This window comes from Polyodon spathula, chromosome 1 (genome assembly GCF_017654505.1).
Source record: "Polyodon spathula isolate WHYD16114869_AA chromosome 1, ASM1765450v1, whole genome shotgun sequence".
In the NCBI taxonomy this organism is placed as follows: domain Eukaryota; kingdom Metazoa; phylum Chordata; class Actinopteri; order Acipenseriformes; family Polyodontidae; genus Polyodon; species Polyodon spathula.
Window position 1 is genome coordinate 16,929,404 of NC_054534.1, and position 19,364 is coordinate 16,948,767.

Here is a 19,364-nt window from a genome sequence, read left to right on the forward strand (position 1 = left end):
TCTCTTAACCAAAAGCTGTGATAGATCTACAATGGTAATGTGTCCAGAACTGAAGGGGTCACTCTGTGTAGATTTGTGTGGATATTTTGAGTTAAATTCCAATTGCTGGGGTATCCTAAACATTCAGTTTAGCTACTTCACCATAACATGTTTTGTATTCTAAATTGAAACTTATAGAAACTATTTAATTTGTTCTCTGTATCTTCTACTAAATTAGGTACTATGTCTACATGTATATGTTATTTGTGCCCAATCAGCACACAGTCACAAAGTAGTAACCCTATTAGAAACGTATCTGCTGTGTTTTCCTTTATTGGAATTCTTTCTGTTTACAGTAAAATACACTTCTTTGGCCCACCTTCAGACATCAGATCAAATGTACTTTTTGTGCTTCACCAGTTTTTGAAGATGCTCATGGGCCAGTATTTTTATCTCTGGGCTCTGAATGACAATGGTATAATAGAGATATCACTTTTGATTATAGAAGCCTAATAAACAATATATTACTGCACTGAGCTCTGCAAAACTCCTCTCTGGCCCCGTGTTAACATACGTAGTAGATTTAATGATGTTTGCAATAAAATAAAATATAAAATCATATTTTTATTCTAACTTCAAAAAAGGCTGATAAACATTTTATAAACATTATATGTTCAATCACAAGTTACAAATGTGTTAATTGATTTTCGCAAACAATTATAAATGGCATAAGTCAAGGTTACATGTTTTCCCTCTAGGAGTCTGGGTGAGTAATTTGTGACAACTGACTGTTTTTGTAATGATGGATCACATATTACATGCACCCCTCCCCCACAACCACCACCACCCCTTTACAAAAAGTTGGACCCCTGACATTGCCAGGATGTAAAACACTTGCTGTACTCATATAATTACTTAATAAGGCAAAAGCAGAGAACAAAGGAAACTAACCATCACTGGGTTTGGCAAATGTTTCTGAGACAGTGCCACATACTCTAATGGAATTAACTAAAGCCAAGATTTAGTGTCTGTGATGCGGTCCATTCCTTGAATGTGGCGCAGCCAATATAGAACATGGTACAAAAACCTGTAGTACAGCAAGCAAAATAAAAAAGCATACTACAGTAAAAGCATAACGTTGTGTTTATGTTTTAATACAGAAGTATGCTTGGTAGATGGCTACAAACTGAACACCAAAGACAACCATCCAATACAGCACAGGGAAAATACAGGTATTAGCTTTGTTTTCCAGAATGATACAGCTTAAGAGACAACACAGAGAAAGCCTGGGAGGAATAATGTAGCCTACAGTATATGAACTTGCAGAAAATTAAGATTTAAAAAAAAAAAAAAACCCTTTAAAAAGCTTAAAAAGCAACACGATACTGGTATGAAATATCAAAGTTATCTTAATGTATTCATCTTCTTGTTTAGAATCACTTTGTATCTCATTTTCTGTTTCAGTCTGAGGGGATCAGTTGTATTTGAAATGATGAACAATCACTGGTTTGTCAATGCTGAGAACACCTTCTCAAAATTAGTATTAAATCATCTGACAACTTTGTATGGTGGCAACTGCTGTATGGCATGGCTATGTTGGTTCTACGCCTATTCAGGCCTATCAAGAAAACTAAAAGAATGACCTGGTTCCAATAAGTGTCTGAAACTAAAAGCTAAATGATTCAGATCATTATTTTCAGCCCATTACCAAATATGAATAGTTTGTGTGTGTGTGTGTTGTTACACATTAGGGGATGTGGTTCTGATGAATCTTGGCATATTAACAAGGAAATGGAAATTGTGACCTTAAGACATTTTGTTTATGTTTTCTGACTACAGGCCAAAATAAGTAATGGGCCAGCTAATCTCACACAAACAGAGTTCAGAACAGACCTTGAAGCATCGTTATTCCATGATTGGTAATGCTGTATAGTGCAATATCCTCTTTCATTATGACCTATTACATTTTGAAGACACGGAAATGTTATACACAGAATGCACAGGGGTTTGGTTTCTTCTTGGCGTTTCTTAGGATTCACAGTTTTTATGGAGCCACTTATCTGCATGTTAAATCAAATGTTCAGAGAAGGGTTCTATTCCCCAGCTCACAATGCAGGATTGTAAAGACTGAATGACATTAAGAATGGCTACACCTTTTTTAGTTTATCAAATATGAACTGATTCGGGTACATTTTGTGATCTCATTAATATATTAGATTTCCATTTGCTTAACATTTACAAACATAAAAAAAATATTAAACCTAGTGCCATGCCACTGAGAATCAAGTTAGTGCGACTACACGGTAGCAATGCACTAGATGACGCTATCACTAACCACTCTACTAAACCTTTTGTTGTCCTAGATCTTATTATTTGTAGGGTTACTCATTTTAGGTTTAATCAATATATACTGTTAAAACACCCTGAAAAGAGAATAAAGTAGAGACTACAGCTTATTTTGTGTTCTCTTAGGACTTTCATGCATGTTACAGAGGTATAGAACACACTGTAATTCCTATCTTTTTGGTTATTTGACTTGAGCAGCTCACAGGATGTCTCAACATGTAAAAACTAGAGAACAGCACAACACTTTGCAGTAGCAAAAAATAACTTTTTGTACAATATGAAAAAAATAAAAGCCCCAATGAACATAGAACTTTGGGCATCAAACAATTTTACATAAAAAAAAACCAAAACAAAACAAAACAAAAAAAAAAAACCACAGAAGACCTTAATATATGGCTATAGGGAGCAATAAGAAGAGGTGCAGTTATAACTAAACATCAATATCAGCTCAAAACATCTTAACAGAGCATATCCAAAAATGATTTAAGCTACTTTTCAATGAAGCCAACAACTGCAGAACCTCAGAAATACAGCTTTAGATCTGTTATACTAGTAGATATGATGGAACACCATATTCTGCACATAACTCATTTAATAGCGTCAGAAATCTAGTTTCAATTGCAACAACACTCCCTCATGGCTCTTGGCAGTAACGAAATGGCAGATATGTCCGTTTGGCGCAGACCACAGTATAAAGCAGCCCTGTGCAATAATGTTTCCAACAAACCAGCAAGAAGCTCTAATTGAAGTACACATCAAATATCATGATAATTTTACTTAATAATCAGTAATCTCACTGACACCGAAAAAGAGTTTAAAATTTACGGTCCTAAATAAAAAAAAATGGAACCTTAAGTAAATGTTTGAACTGTCTTCTACATACAGCAATAACAGGCAATGTAAAAGGCATTATATGGTAGACAATGGATCAGGCCTGTCATGCTCTGATGTACTTAGAACTTGGTTTGCTGAGCCAATCTATATTTTATTATACTTCGTGCCAAGTTCCTCAGCCAGTCAGCTTACAAATAGCAATGCTGTTCCCCACATCTTTTATGACGCCAAACAACTGTTTTATTTAGGCAGTTGTTAAGATGTGCAAATGACGTGCAGGGAAAGGATGCCTAGCAACTAGGTAAACACCCCATAGAAGGAAGCTGAATCTCCTGAAACAAGGGGAAGATAAAGGGTATTGATACCACTTAAAACATGTTCTGATCATTTATCCTCGGGTCAAACACAACGAACTTGCCTCGTTCACTTGCTAACCTCAGGGAAAATGATTTGCTGACAATGAAACCTTGGAGGGTTTTATCCTTTTAATAAACCATCAATAAACAATAATACCCATAGTTTTTTTGGAATTAGTATTTATTAAATACCAGTATTCTTTGCCGGAAAAACAAACCCTTAAAAGTATAAACCACAGGTACATTACATTCAAAACCATCAATCCTGTACATCTCATTCTACCAACTATGAGGTTTATAATATAACAATGCGAATAACTTTTTAACAGTATCCAACTGGGTCTTTGAAGCCGACGGGGGTTAACGACTTCATATGTTTTAACAATCGTGCAGCACAGCCAAAAGCAGTAATCTCGAGTCCTTCCTAATTGCAAACTGCGTTCTTGAGGGAGCTGATCAGGAGGATGTTTTCCAAGCATTGTGTTCCCAAAGGGCCTATTGCTGCATGTTGTTGCCTGGAGCTCCATATACACTGCATAGTTTCATATGTGCTTTAGAGGTTGTTTCTGTAATCAGTTGATCATTTTAAAATGTTCTTGCAGCTAAATTATGGGTTTACTAAGGACAATTTAACACTAATGATCTATTCCTAGCAGGAGCGATTGTTATGGGAGAAGTATACGTTTTGTGATACAGTAATTTATTGTATTGCTGTATGTGACTGTGCTATAAGGGAGTAACCATTGTTATCCAAGTTATGAAAAATGAATGTAATTATGCTAGAATGGAACAACTGACAGAAACAACTATTTTTCAACGCTGCTAAAAATAAAAAAATCTGTGTAACAGGGCGAGCAGCCCTGTTCAGTATTTATTTTAGAACAGGGTTTCCCCCTCCACCCCTGTACAGTATTTTGTTATTTGTTTTGGTTCATGAGTTATTGTATCTATGACGGCGAAGTGTTTTGTTATTGTTTTGGTGCAGGTTTTGTTTCTGCAGCGTGGATGGTAAGCCCCATCCACATTAAAAACTCGTGCAGTAGGTGGCCATCTCCCGAATTAATTAAATGATTAATTTGTTGCTAATCGGGAGATGGTCATAAATACCTCCAGCTCTCTGCACTGGGTGATGTGTTCTGAAGTAGAGAGTACGAGAGCGAGCGAGGAGCGAGAGAGATTAATTTAAAAACCAAAAAGGTCTAGGAACATTGAAGGCGATTTGCCCAGCCTGACCTGGACTGTATTTGTAGTATTTTGTGTTCGAGATTTGTTTTGTTTAATTATTTGTTTTGCTCTGTAAGCAGTGTTTATTTTTGTTTGAATATTTCATTTATTTTTGTTATTTAATAAACGGTGCACGTCACGCCTTTTGAACTGCAGTTACCTTGCCTTTGTTGTTCTTCCTTCTTCTGGCCTGACGTCACCGCAACGCCATTTCCTGCCACAATCTGTCATCAGAGCATTTGCTGAGACCATTACATTTTCACCTTGTCTCACATTAAAAAAAAAAAAATACAGTTTCACTACAGAAGAAAACTTAAACTTAAACTTTTCATATAAAAAACAAACAGAAAACCAGTTTACAAAAGTTTAGATTTTCATTTCTTAAATTCTGAGACGCAGTTTGCAAGACATAGGGAGCTATTAACTTTAAACACCTATGTATATAAATACAGAACTCTTTAGATTACAATTCTTTCACATGGTTAGGAAAATCCAACATTTAACCATTTTTGTACTGCATCTCTGTCTGAAATAAATATGTAAAACACTAGGGAAAGTTCTATTTAGGGATTACAAAAGGGTTTAGATTCAACACCATTTCAGACCAATTCAGACCCTGTTGTTTTCAATAGTGCAAATTTGCTAAAAAAAACAATAGTTTGGCACTGTTACCCACATAAGTAGGGTTGTGTTCTTATCCCACCTGAATATAAACATAACTACCCACTCTTGAAGCAGATGTTTCCTCCTCAATACTGTGCCACCCAAACAAGCTTTCTAGCCAGATCCATGCAATTCAGCAGCTGTCAGAACATTTCCCTCATACTGTTCTATTTCAGTTCTACAACAGCACTTTTTCTCTCTGTCTGACCATGCACATGACTACCCCCAACTTATTGATTTTCTTTATTTGTATTAAGCGTGTTGTAATCTTTTGCATATTACACAATTAGACTTTCACTAACTTGATTACGCTTTGACAACAAAGATTAGTCAAGAGAGAGATTCAACAGATGCTTAAACTTTATTCGAAAACATAGTCAGACAATAGCCAGGCCCAATGTATCAACAAAAGAAAACATGACTGTTTGCATAGTGCTGTTGAGGCTGCACTTAAATAAAAATACTTTTGTCAGGCCTTGGGATGAAATGAACAAAGTATCTGTAGTTTTTGTTTCCTGGTATAGAAATTTAAAAAAATCTGAGAAAAGGTAAATAGTAGAAATCCATCACAATGTGTCTTCACATAACACATTTTAAAAATTGCACCTTTAAAATATACTTTTTTTCAATTATGGTGTTTCACATGATTTCAGGTTAAATACACCTGTCTCTGGGAGGTCCCACAGTTGGTTAGTACATTTTCTAACAAAAACTACATCATGAAGACAAAGGAACATTCAAAGCAAATCCGGAATACGGCTCTTCAAAAGCACCAATCAGGGGTAGGAAATAAGAACATTTCCAAGGCACTGAATATCCCCCGGAGCACAGTAAAGTCCATTATTAAGAAATAGAACAGGAATTCCTCAAAAATTGAGTATCCGGGCAAGAAGGAAGTTACAGTTTTCCAAGGCTGAGCTGGGAGACACTGTGCATATGGCAACAATAGCTCAGGTGCTTCACAAAACTGGCCTTTATGGGAGAGTGGCAAAAAGAAAGCCATTGTTGAAAAAAACTCACATCAAATCTCAGCTAGAGTTTGCCAGAAGGCATGTGGGAGACACTGAGACCAAGTGGAAAAAGATTCTATGGTCTGATGAGACCAAAATATAGCTTTTTGGCCTCAACTCTAAGCGCTATGTTTGGCGCAAGAACACTATCCCTACCATGAACCATGGTGATGGCAGCATCATACTATGGGGATGCTTCTCTGCATCTGGGCCTGGAAAGCTCATGAAGATGAGGGCAAAATGGATGCATCAAAGTACAGAGAAATCCTGGAGGAAAACCTGCTGAAGTCTGCAAGAGACCTGGGACTTAGGAGAAGATTTATCTTCCAACAGGACAATGACCCCAAACATACAGCCAAAGCTACACTGGGGTGGCTTAAAAACAAAAAGGTCAATGACCTGGAGTGTCCCAGTCAAAGCCTGGACCTCAATCCAATTGAGAATATGTGGAAAGAGTTAAAAATTGCTGTTCACCAAAGGTCCCCATCCAACTTGACGGAGCTTGAGCAATTTTACAAAGAAGAATGGGCAAAAATTGCAGTGTCCAGATGTGCAAAGTTGGTAGAGACTTATTTAAATAGATTCATGGCTGTAATTGCTGCCAAAGGTGCCTCTAACAAATATTGACTCAAGGGGGTGAACACTTATGCAATCAATTATTTTCTGTATGGTATTTTTAACTAATTTAGAACAATTTGTAGATTTTATTTTTCACTTTGACATATGGACTTTTTTTGTGTTGATCAGTGGCAAAAACGCCTAATTAAATCCATTTTGATTCCATGTTGTAACACAATAAAATGTGGAAAAGTCCAAGGGGGGTGAATACTTTTGAGAGCCACTGTAAAGTGTTTCTATTGAAAGTTAACAGTACCTTAGTATTATTCCAATTCATTTTGACCTCAAAGGGATGCCAAAATCTTGTGATGTGCCAAAATCACTGAAGATTTTGGCATCACCAGTTCTGAATTAAAAAAAAAAAAGTAAAGTAACATTTACTAAACTTGATATGGATTGGCTTTATAATTGCTCTTATTTGAAATCATTCTCATCAATTTATCATACTTACTATCTGTTCTTACTGGACTTTACTCATTTAAGCAACTATTAACTATGTTTTAACTTCTCAGTCAAACTTGCTCTTACTTATAATTTAATGTATTCTATGTATTCTAACTGCTCTTATCTGTATTATGATATTCTGTACTGTGATATTTTATAATGTGATAACTTGTAATGTGATATTTTATAATGTGACACTTTGTACTATTTTACTTTGTAACAATTGTATGTTGCCCTGGATAAGGGTGACTGCTAAGAAATAAATAATAATAACCAACAAGACATGTTTTAAGTGGGGCTAACTAAAATGGATGGGTTTTAAGACTGTAAAGGTCCTACAAGATTCTACTGTATATTGTATCTGTACGTAAAATATTTGAATACTGTACATGGATAGTTGTACTGGTAATGGCAGCCTGGCCCATGCAAAAGTCAAAATCGTGATTCGAAATCGAAAAACCAGAGCAGACCTTTCTGGTATCTTTCCCTGTCACCAGCTGTCCCTTATCCTTCTGTGAGCTGGTAAATATGTATGGCTGTGGTGGGTGACGTATGTTGCTAGCATACTTGTTCTGCGTGTGTATAGGTACAGTTTTTTACATATTCCCAATACATCAAAAGGAGTCTTTTTTAAAAAACACTATGTAACCACTGTGTTATATTCCAACTGTGTTCCAGTCTTTTCAACTACTTTTACAACTGGCTCTATCCCAAATCCACCAGTGAGTGCAGATGTTTTCTATCAACACAAAGTTCAGGCATTGGTGGTCTCCTGTTATGCTGCGTTAGTATAGTACAATTTATCTAACCATAGATAGCAGATACATTATATTGGCTTATTTGCTGAAGGAGAGTCATATCACATTAATTCTGTGCACAAGAAAGCGATCTCCAGAACCCTGAGATGCAAGTTACACTCTAGAGTAATCATCATTTGTTATTCGTTTTTAGTATATAAAACAACTTTTGATTTTAAAAACAGAGTAAAATACCTGTTCTAGCTATAAGTACTCAAGGTGATGACAAAATAAGCATCAATTTCCGATGCAGTGGTCATTACGACTGAGATAACTGACCTTGGTAACAGTGATGCTACATTATAGAATTGTAACGCATTATACAAACAAGTAAATATTAGATTTACATTTAAATGACTTTACGCTATGTAAGTATGATTCCCCATCGTTTTCTTATATCGCAACATTTCTATTACACTTTCATCTTTCTTTTCACTATAAAGGTAAAGTAACAGCACATGTCTGTGTGCGACTCAGTTTAAACTGCTGGGAACATACAGTAAGAAACATGACATGACATAGAAAGCCTTTTCAGAAAGGCAGGTATTAGATCATTTCCTTAACCACTGCCAGCTTGAATATAAGCGGTGCAGTCTTTAATTACCACAACTTTCCTAGCAAAACTCTGTGCTGATAAACAGTTTTATTATAGGAAAACTGGATCGCAGTCCAGGGTCAGACTATAGCCTGAAAACACACATGGCATGGGGGTCATATGGGAGAACCAGCGATTATTCTAAGCACACATGCTTTTAAACAATTAAAGAGAGCCATATCCACTTAATCCATCGAAATCCACTGATACAAATAAAAGATATCTTCAAATATGTTGAGATATCTGGAAATTATTTAGAAATATCTTCAAATATTTAGAGATATCTATAAATTAATTTGAGATATCTCTAAATGATAATTTGGCTTGCCATAGATTTTGCCTGCCTAACCTGTGGGTCCAGCACAGCCAATGTGACTTCCTACAGATATGAGTTAGACCTAAACTCTCCTAACTGTATGACTCAACCTGCACACCATGAAACCATTTCACTGATTTGGGGCATCTTGGCTTTTAAAAGAAGGTACTGCATAATTGAATAATTATGAATAATATAATAATTCTAGAATAATATATTTAACCATAGGGTTAGAAAGCCACTTGTTCGATTCTACATAAGAATTTGTTTATGTGTTTCTATATGTTTAAGTACTCATAGGACCCATGTTTTTAACTGGGAGCCACATTATCAGATTCCACAGGCATGTGCTACAATACAGAAGGACCGAAGTTCTCATTTGCATTTACTAGAAGTTTGCTGGAAGCCATCCAAATAACGCTCTGTGTGTTATGCTATCTGACATTAAGGTGGAAAAAGATTAAAAACAATGAAAATAGCTCCATGTCAACTGACATTATTTTTTTAACTCTCTTAACTGACATGCCAAATTTCCTAAGCATTTACTCCCTAAGCAAAGTTTGTCCAAGTCATGACTGTAGCAAAACAACTGAGGTCTATTCATAACATTAACATTTTGCAACTTGAAGCTTCACACTGGAGTAAATGCTAAATGTACTGTATTAAATGTAATTTACAGCATTAAAGCCATGTCAGAGAGCTGTATGAAAATGTCATGGTACTCCTGTACAAAACTTGTACAGTACATCAGTGTTTATAATGTCCTTTATCACTGTTAAAAAGCTCAAAAGAGCTCCCGAGTGGCGCATCCAGTAAAGGCGCTCCATGTGGAGTGCAGGATGCACCCTATAGTCAGGACGTCACCGGTTCAAGTCCAGGCTATTTCTTTGCCGACTGAGGACTGGAGCTCCTAAGGGATGCTCCAAGCATCGCCCTGGGGGGTAGGGAGGGCTAGGTCAACCAGGGTGTCGTCATCTCGCATCAGCGACCCCTGTGGTCTAGTCGGGAGCCTGTGGGCTTGCCTGTAAGCTGCCCACGGCTGCGTTGTCTTCCAACAGTATAACATTACAATGCTACAGTGTTTTACTGTTGAAATATCTCAGATAGGCAGGGCAGTCCACACTTTACTTACTTGTCCAGGGCTGTACTGGTGGGCATACTCCTCGCAAATCCTCTAACCCCCATCTGCTGGAAGTAAGGAATGCATGGCAGATTGGCTGCAATAATGGCCACTGAGTCAGAGGGATTCACAAAAAATCCATTCTGGCCAAGGATCATGTACCGATCCTAAAAGAAAGAGAAAAATGCATATTAAATATAATATCTTTAAAGGCATGCATGGTTCACATGTGTGGTGCACTATTTTTTGTTCTAAAGGCAATCTACAGAGTCAATACAAAGCCTATTTTTTTTTGGACTGTGCAAACAAAGAACTGCAATCACCCAGCTTTCTGTACTGTTGATACACAGGGAATGAAAACCAACTGTATATCTGAATAAAGTAACTGCAAATTACATGAAATACAACTGCAGTAATACAGCAGGATTACAGCTAAAAAGATTTTATTTCACATGGTGAGATGAGTTTCCTTCTATCTGGAACCAGCGACGATGGTAAGTAATGTTTACCCCGTCTCCATCGAAAGCTGCTCCGAAGCCAAACTCCCCTCCCTTCATGGCCTCCACTAGAGAGGCAGCGTAGGTCAGGTTGGGATCAGGGTGCTGCCCTCCAAAGTCCTCCAGGGGGATGCAGTTAACAGCCGAGTTTGCAGGGGCTCCAAGCTCATCACACAGAATTCTTCTCACATAGGGACCCATCACTAAAACAACATGTCAAAGTATCAATGTCCAGTTACCTAAAAACACTTAATTTATCCTTTTCAAATACATATTACAATACAAGATTGTTTTCACTGTGATGGAATCCAAATAAAATGATTGCATTTTAATGTAAACCATTCCCAAAAATGTTTATATATTGATGTAGTTTTTTATCAGTAAAATGTATATTTTTGGAACACAAAATAAGTGATATTCTTTGGTGTTCTTCATTTTTTGGATATCAGTTTGCTTAAGTTCTAAAAATACAGTATATTAAAATGTATTGCATATTCCTGTGCTGTTTCTTATCTTCCTGAATCACTTGAAATAACTTCTAGTATTTTTTTGTAATTATGAACTGATTATAAACTGTACCCTTAAGCTTGGTGACATTATTTACATCTTTGGCTGCAGTCCTGGAATTAGTATCTTCATTCCTTCTGACAGGTAGCAATACAGCTAACCTTTACAAATGTTTAATCTATTGAAATATCAAACAACTCTGAAAAGTTCCCTAAACTTCTAGTAATCTTTCTGTATAGTGTGGCAGCAAGATATAGAACAAGAACATTTCACTTGAATGTCGTTCCACTGACAACGTGGCAGTATTTCAATGACTGGTGAAGCTCTTGAATTAAGTTCCAGATGAGCAGATGAATCTGGACTCCTGCAGTCTTTAGTTTGCAGACACAGCCCAACTCTTGCAGTTACTTTTTAAAACAAGTCACATTATTTCAAGTCGCACTTTGATGGCTGTAATTTTATTTAGTTTATTTTTATTTTTTAATTAATAAATACACAAACCACTCACACAGGTAACCCTGCAGAAGGCGGTCACGGTAAAATAGCAAAACAAGAGAACAGCAAACCAAAACATGAAAACTTTTTCAGGTTAGGTAAAATTGTTTATAATTTATGTATAATACTATGAAGGTTAAACTATGATACTGGGTCTTTAATCAGATTTACCAGTTAAAACCAAAAATCCTAAACATACAGTAAGTTGTACTTATAGTAAAACTTAACAAGATGTAAGAGATGACATTCTGCATAAAGTATTAATTATGCAATTGATTATAAGTTTCTTTACTTCTATGTTAAAGTTTTATTTTCATATTTTGATACAGCTTAAAGCACATGTATCTAGCTAAGCAAGACATTTGCAGTCTCTCTTATCTTGACATCTGGGCAGAGAGCCAAAGTTAGCAGGTGTCTAATTAAGATGTGTGGAGGAGTGGAAACACCAGGTGAAAACAGACCACCACAAACAAAAGACTAGTTTGAAACAGTTTCTAACAGATTAGGTTAAGAATGTTATAGATTTGGGCGAGTTTCCCCCCATACCAGGAGGTGTGTTGAAGGTGTGTGATAACAGGGTGGATCCGTACTAATTGGAAGAGAGTATAGGAAATGGGGTGGAAATGTTAATATATTCATAGTATTTAATGTAATGTTTTTGTTTGAATCATCAGTCAATTCTTTGATTTGACTCCACGGACGTCTGTCTGTGACCTGCGTGGCTTTGCTTACTTGTATCTAATGTTTATACAATTGTATTAACATTATTTTCTTTTATACACTTTATCTAAGTTAATACAATTTGTTAAAAAAATTGTTTCACATTTCATAAACACTAATTTTTTTTTTGTGTAAACAGTGTTAACACATTGTGTTTCCAGAACACGAAATATATATAATATATATCTATATATATATATATATATATATATATATATATATATATATATATATATATATATATATATATATATATTAACAGGCTCCCAGATTACCTCCATTCATGGCATCTATTCTTATTTTCAGTTGATTCGACCCAGTCAGGAGTCCCTTGATAGCGCTGAAATCAAAAATACTGCGAAGCAAGTTGAGGTAAACATCCACTGAATCCACAATTTCCACTGAAACCAAATAGATTGATATACATTTATTAGTTCCAAATCTGTTTAAGCTACAGAACTATATTGAATAAAACATTAGGTTTTTGTGGTGTTCCATTTTAATAAACATTTTTAGTAAACCTTTTTACTCTATGGTTCAATTTACTGGAACTGTTTTCATGAAAAAAAAAAAACTGGCAATGTTATAAAACTACAGTATGTTATTTACAGCCATCTAAACTAATTAGGGTTTCTTTCTTTCAAGGCAAACGTATCAGAGAGTTAATCTCTTTCAATTTCTGGAGTTCTTTCACAGGATCAGTAGAACTTCAATTACAAATACCTTGCGAATGGAGGTTGTTTGTAAGTCTGAAATAACCATAACTCTGAATATGAGTTTGAAATGGCTTTAATAAACATGTACACCTGCTATCTACACCCTTAATCTAGCAAATCATGTAAAGATATAACATAGTAATGCAATGCTCATATTGTTTGCGTTTGAAGGGCTTTAAAAATGTACTAAACCAGGAAAAAGACTAAATGCAACTTAGCAAAAACATAGATTTCAACATCCAGGAAAACATTAGTTAATGTAATGTTTGTTTTTAATGTAATGCAAAATGCATTTGTGCAGCTTGCCTAGTCATTCAGCCCCTTTGGATTGAAAAAAAAAAAAACTGAGTTTTGTTTAAACTAAAAAGTTCTTGGTAAAATTGCCAGTACTTGCATTGAAATCTGCCTCACTTTGTCTGGATACATTTGTTGGTTCAGTAATTTTGTCTTCTTCATGACCAGCCTCCCCCCCCCCCCCCCCCCCCCCCCCCCCATTTATAGGAATGTCTTTCTGGTTGCATTGTACACATAGTTGTATGACTGCTTACTTCTGGCTAAAAGTGGGGTGTTCGGTTGAGCGGTCAGTTTGTAATTCTAAGGTTCAACTGTACTGTGAAAACTACTCTACACATCCTTACATTTAGTATACATCCTTGATAAATGGGGGACCATGTGTCTCAGTTTGCAAAAAATAATCTAACATTACAATGCATTTGAAAATGTAGTGGAAATGTTTAAAGATAGAGTACCTCTGAAGGGTTTAAACTTGTTTTCCAGGTCAAAGTCCTGTCTGCCCAGCCTGGAGAGGTCTACTTGGAGGTCAGGGCAGATGGCAAACTCTTCCAGAGTCCTGCTGATCTGGTGGATCTTATCATTTACAATGTCTGGGGCTGGACCTGTCGGGTGGGAAATGTAGGCACAATTATTATTGTTATTGCCCCCGCTTACCTCGTGATACAGTGTCAATGCATTGACAGTGCATTGTAGTGGCAGCATTAAAGTAATTTGTTTAAACACGAAATAAAGGAATAGGATGATACATTGTATGCTTGCTCAAGGATTTCCTCATTGCTTACTGTGGTGGTTGGCAGGGATGGGGTTAATTCCTCCCTGTCAAAAATATGTGAGAATCTGGCACGAGCCTTAATTAGATAATCACTCATTATTGATTAATTAGGCTCCAGTCACATCCCATAAAAGGACAGTCCATTTAAAGAGAGGAGTTTGGTGAGTGAAGCTGTGTTTTTTTTTTTTTTTGTGGCTCTGTATTGTCTTTAAAAGTTCAGTGAAGATTCTGCCCAGCCTGAACAGTTTGTGCATGTTTGTTTAAATCTTTATTTTGCTTTTGTACTTGTAGTTTTATGTTATTTTTGTTTATTAAAGTGCTCTTTAGCGCTTGTACTTCAGTTTCCTGCCTCTGAGTCTCTGTCTCACCGCTACCCTGTCACACTTACATGAATCAGTTTTAAACAAGGGATTATTTCCAAAAATGTTTTATTTGGTTTGCAATTATGTGCTGATACTGTCTTTGAAACTACTGAATCTTTAGTGATTCCTAACAATTACAATTCCTGTTGTACTGCAGACTTTTTTGTATTAGGGTAAATATGCAGTAATATCTGGACCAATGGTTCAATATGAACCTCTATTTACATATGGCAATTTTAGAACATTGTTCTGCCCTCTGATTGGGTGCAGCTTGTGACTGAATTGAATCACAATACAAGGAGCTTCTAGCTGCATAAGTAATAAGATATGCATACTGACAACTAATCCTATTAATCACTGTAACAGCAGACAGGGTACAAAGATGGTGGTATCAGAAATCACTCTGTGATCAATGTTGCCTCTTTCTTAAAATACGTTTTAAACCCAAACCATGTCAACTTAAAGTGCTGGAAAGTTTATCAGAGGGATTTTTTCCCTTGCATTTAACAGACCCACAATGTCTGGTTACACAGTTTGTACTATGACACTGCTTTGGCTGAATTCATAAGCTAAAGTGTCAGCAGAATTTTTGGTCTACAGACTTTGTTGTAAATACATGAGGAGGTAAGCCTTAATCAAATAAGTAGGCAGGAGAGAGAGGGTAAATGATAGGCACATCCTAAATTGCTAATCAAAGTAAGATCACAACAAAATAAAGGCATTGTTTAAAAAAAAAAAAAGGTGGGAAATTCCTTACATACCAAAATATTTTAATGGCAGTCCTAAGTAACAGCCTGTAAAAGATTAGGTGATGAATGTCCTACTCCTGAAGATCAGAGAAGGTCACAACAGGTGTTTCTACAGTCTTGGCTGATGTGCGACCGAAGTGGGGTCTGGATAAATGTGCCCTCTGAGGGGTTTCTGGAGAATTCAGTCCCTCAGTCAAATGCTGCTGAGACTTAGAATAGCATGATCTGGACTTCAACCACTGAGCTAGATTTAGAATAAAATTAAAAGGACAAAGAACTAATAGTGCTTTAGTTTGGGTGTGATACTTGGTGTGCTTACATTGTTTATGTGAAAAACATCAGTTCAAATAAAAAAGGCCACCAGGAAACTGTGGAGTTGAGAATCACTAGGACTATATACTGTATAAGAATTCTTCAATTCCACAAATCCTACAAATACTGTTAGGACATAACTCAGAAGAACATAAGAACATAAGAAAGTTTACAAACGAGAAGAGGCCATTCAGTCCATCTTGCTCGTTTGGTTGTTAGAGCTTATTGATCCCAGAATCTCATCAAGCAGGTTCTTGAAGGATCCCAGGGTGTCAGCTTCAAAACAGCATTACTGGGGAGTTAATTCCAGACCCTCACGATTCTCTGTCTAAAAAAGTGCCTCCTATTTTCTGTTCTGAATGCCACCTAATCTCCGTTTTTGGCCCCTGGTCCTTGCTTTTTTTCAGGTCAAAAAAGTCCCCTGGGTTGACATTGTCAATACCTTTTAGAATTTTGAATGTTTGAATTAGGTCGCGGTGTAGTCTTCTTTGTTCAAGAAGGAATAGATTAAATACTTTTAGCCTGTTTGTATATGACATGCCTTTTAAATCCAGAATAATTCTGGTCGCTCTTCTTTGCACTCTTTCTAGAGCAGCAATATCTTTTTTGTAGTGAGGTGACCAGAACTGCACACAATGTTCAAGACAAGGTCTTACTAATGCATTGTACAGTTTTAACATTACTTTCCTTATTTAAATTCAACACTTTTCACAATATATCCGAGTATCTTTTTGGCCTTTTTATATAGCTTCCCCAAATTGTCTAGATAAAGACATTTCTGAGTCAACAACAAGACTCCTAGGTCTTTTTCATAGATTCCTTCTTCAATTTCTTCAATTTCTTCAATTTCAGTATCTCCCATATGATATTTAAAATGCACATTTTTATTTCCTGCATCAGTACCCTTACCATATGATATTCAATGGCAATGTAATAGACATGGTGGAAACATTTTGATTCACATACCAATGGTGTCACAATGGTATGAATGACCCCAGAATAGTAACCCATTCACCTATTTTATCAGTACTGGTATACTGCAATATTTCAGGGCTGCTGTGCAATGTGTGTTCCAAATCCCTTGCCTTTGCTGCAGTCAGCTAATGGTAATACTTCAATATAATATGCTGGTATTATACTTCTATCCCAGTGGTATTTTTAAAGCATTTCAGTAAAGTCAGACCTATGCTGTTTACCTGTCATTCTGATGACACTTGAATGAATGTAATGCATGTATCCTCTCAACACAGGCACCCACCTCCATTTGCCACGTTGAATTTGATCCCAAAATCCCCTCCTGGTCCCCCGGGGTTGTGACTGGCTGTGAGAATGATTCCACAGATGGCCTTTATCTTTCTAATAATACACGAGACAGCTGGAGTCGACAGAATCCCATTGTGTCCAATAACCAGACGGCCGATCTGAACGACAGCATTGAAAAGAGAGCATGTACAACTCAGTTTCCCTCTGTGTCCCTCACTGTGACTAGATACCTGCTGCAGCGCAAATACAGACTGCATTGAATCCATCTGACATATTCACAGGTTATATTATACCAGAGCAAAAGATTAGAAACATGAAGTAAAGCATATGAAATTATTGTGAAATCATGGTAAATCAAAGCATGGCAATTTACAAATACATGTACTGTAATGGTTGACCATGGTAAAGCACAGTAAACATGGGGAAAGCATGGGAAACTTCATAATCACAGGCAAATAAATTGCAGTAAACCTTTATAAGGAAGTCTCTGTTAAATTGGAATTATGGGAGTCACAGCAAGGACCCGTGGAGCACACAGGTCAGAATGACTCATGATGATGACATTGGAAAGTCAACGTCTGGTTTATAAAATGCAGACACTGACAGCTGTAAGCTGTGACAAATTTTTTTTTTCTTTAATAACCTACTCAAGCGAATGCCATATAACTTTACCTGTTATATATTAGGACTGATGATCAATTGTCAATGACATTCCATTATACTTTATTCTTATATTTCAGCTAGTAGTAAAAATAACTTGATGTCCAATGCAGCATTCATTACATGCTAGATAATTGACCGTGGCAACAGCTATGTGTCCTGAGTGTCCTGAGTCTAAGACCTTAAACAGAAACCCTGTCTGCTTTGTGAACTGGTTTGTGGAATTCCATGGAAGAAGAACAGGGGTTGAACCCAAGTGCATTGGTATCCATGGAAACAGTAAGTTACTTCACTGATTGATCCAAAAGCAATATCTTAACTTCAAAACCCCAACATATAAAACACAATATTAATTAATTATTATTATTATTATTATTATTATTATTATTATTATTATTATTATTATTATTATTATTATTATTATTATTACTTGTTTGAGACATTTTTTTAAATTGTTTAAAACAGCACTCACATACTGACCAGGTGCTGAATGTGTAACTTTCTTTTTTAAACCAAATCATGCTCATTGACAAAGAATGTTCAGGACTCTCCACTCATTTGCGATCCATTTCTCATTTCATTTACATGACTCATAAAGTTTGGTAAGTTTCATTCCTTTTTAATATCAGTATGTGCATTACTTCATCCCCCCTCCATCCTCACTTGGGCCAAATGATTACAAAAGCAGCACTCCTTCATTGTTGACATACTCTAACCATCTATAAAGAGTCATATACTTTACAATTAAACCATTACATTAACGCATAATACAGTATGAATACCATAGGGCCACTATGCTGAAAGCCATATTTAAAATGAAAAGGGTATTTGTGTGTGTGTGTGTGTGTGTGTGTGTGTGTGTGTGTGCATCTGTGTGGGGGGCAGTCTAATTGGATCAGTGAAATATCCTTATAAGGCTCCACAGATATCCTTTAGCAATCCTTATAAAGCATTCCTCAACTCCCTGGATCACTGTCCTGGTCCAGCTACTTAAGAAAACACCATCCAAACTTAATCTGTGTGAAAATGCAGACTAAACTTGATGGCAAAGTTCAGCAGCTACACTGGGAAGTCTCAAACGAGTTTACTTGTCATAGTTTAAGCAGTGCACATGCTTTGTCTTACGGCAATTTGCTAAAGAGAAAGAAAGCTTCCCAATAAACTGAGAATCAGGGTAGCTCTGATGTTCAGTCACAACTGCCAAAGTCAAGGTAACCGTTTTTAGATGAAATGCTATTAAGTCATTTCCTGTACCAGCTGCTACAAGTTGTTGACACTTTGGATAGCAAGTATTAACTCCTTCCACGTCATATGCTACATGTTTGCTTTGACTACTAGAAGATAATCTTACATAAGGGACAAACAACAATAAATGGTTAATTGAGGAAAATAATTCACTGTTTTATTTGTGGATTATTCGAGATGGAGATTCACCATTTTGAATGATTTATAAACTGATATTCATCCAAAAGGCCAGTGCCGAATACCACTGATAATATACAAAATATATTTAATATATCACAAAATAATTACGAAAAAAAGTATTGACTGCTACTTGTCACACATACATACTCAAAACGCTGGAGTTTGTAACAAGTGTTATAAAATGTGTTATGAATACAGTGCAATTTTTTACAGTGATTGACTGTCAAGAAATGAAGCCATTAAACACAGTTCTTTGTGTTCTCTGTCATGAATTCAGTTTTCAGTTTAAT

The 19,364-nt window shown here is 36.2% G+C and overlaps 1 protein-coding gene across 1 annotated transcript in view; it reads right to left on the reverse strand.

The window, feature by feature from the left end:
- The window catches only part of LOC121314925 (phosphoglucomutase-like protein 5), a 44,280-nt gene that overhangs the window by 22,444 nt on the left and 2,472 nt on the right, over positions 1–19,364 (reverse strand). Inside the window, exons 2-6 of the mRNA XM_041248694.1 lie at positions 16,985–17,147; positions 13,987–14,133; positions 12,797–12,922; positions 10,812–11,002; positions 10,315–10,469 (exon numbers count right to left, since the gene is read on the reverse strand). Coding sequence (XP_041104628.1) covers positions 10,315–10,469; positions 10,812–11,002; positions 12,797–12,922; positions 13,987–14,133; positions 16,985–17,147 — 782 coding nt within the window. The remainder of the gene's footprint in view (positions 1–10,314; positions 10,470–10,811; positions 11,003–12,796; positions 12,923–13,986; positions 14,134–16,984; positions 17,148–19,364) is intronic.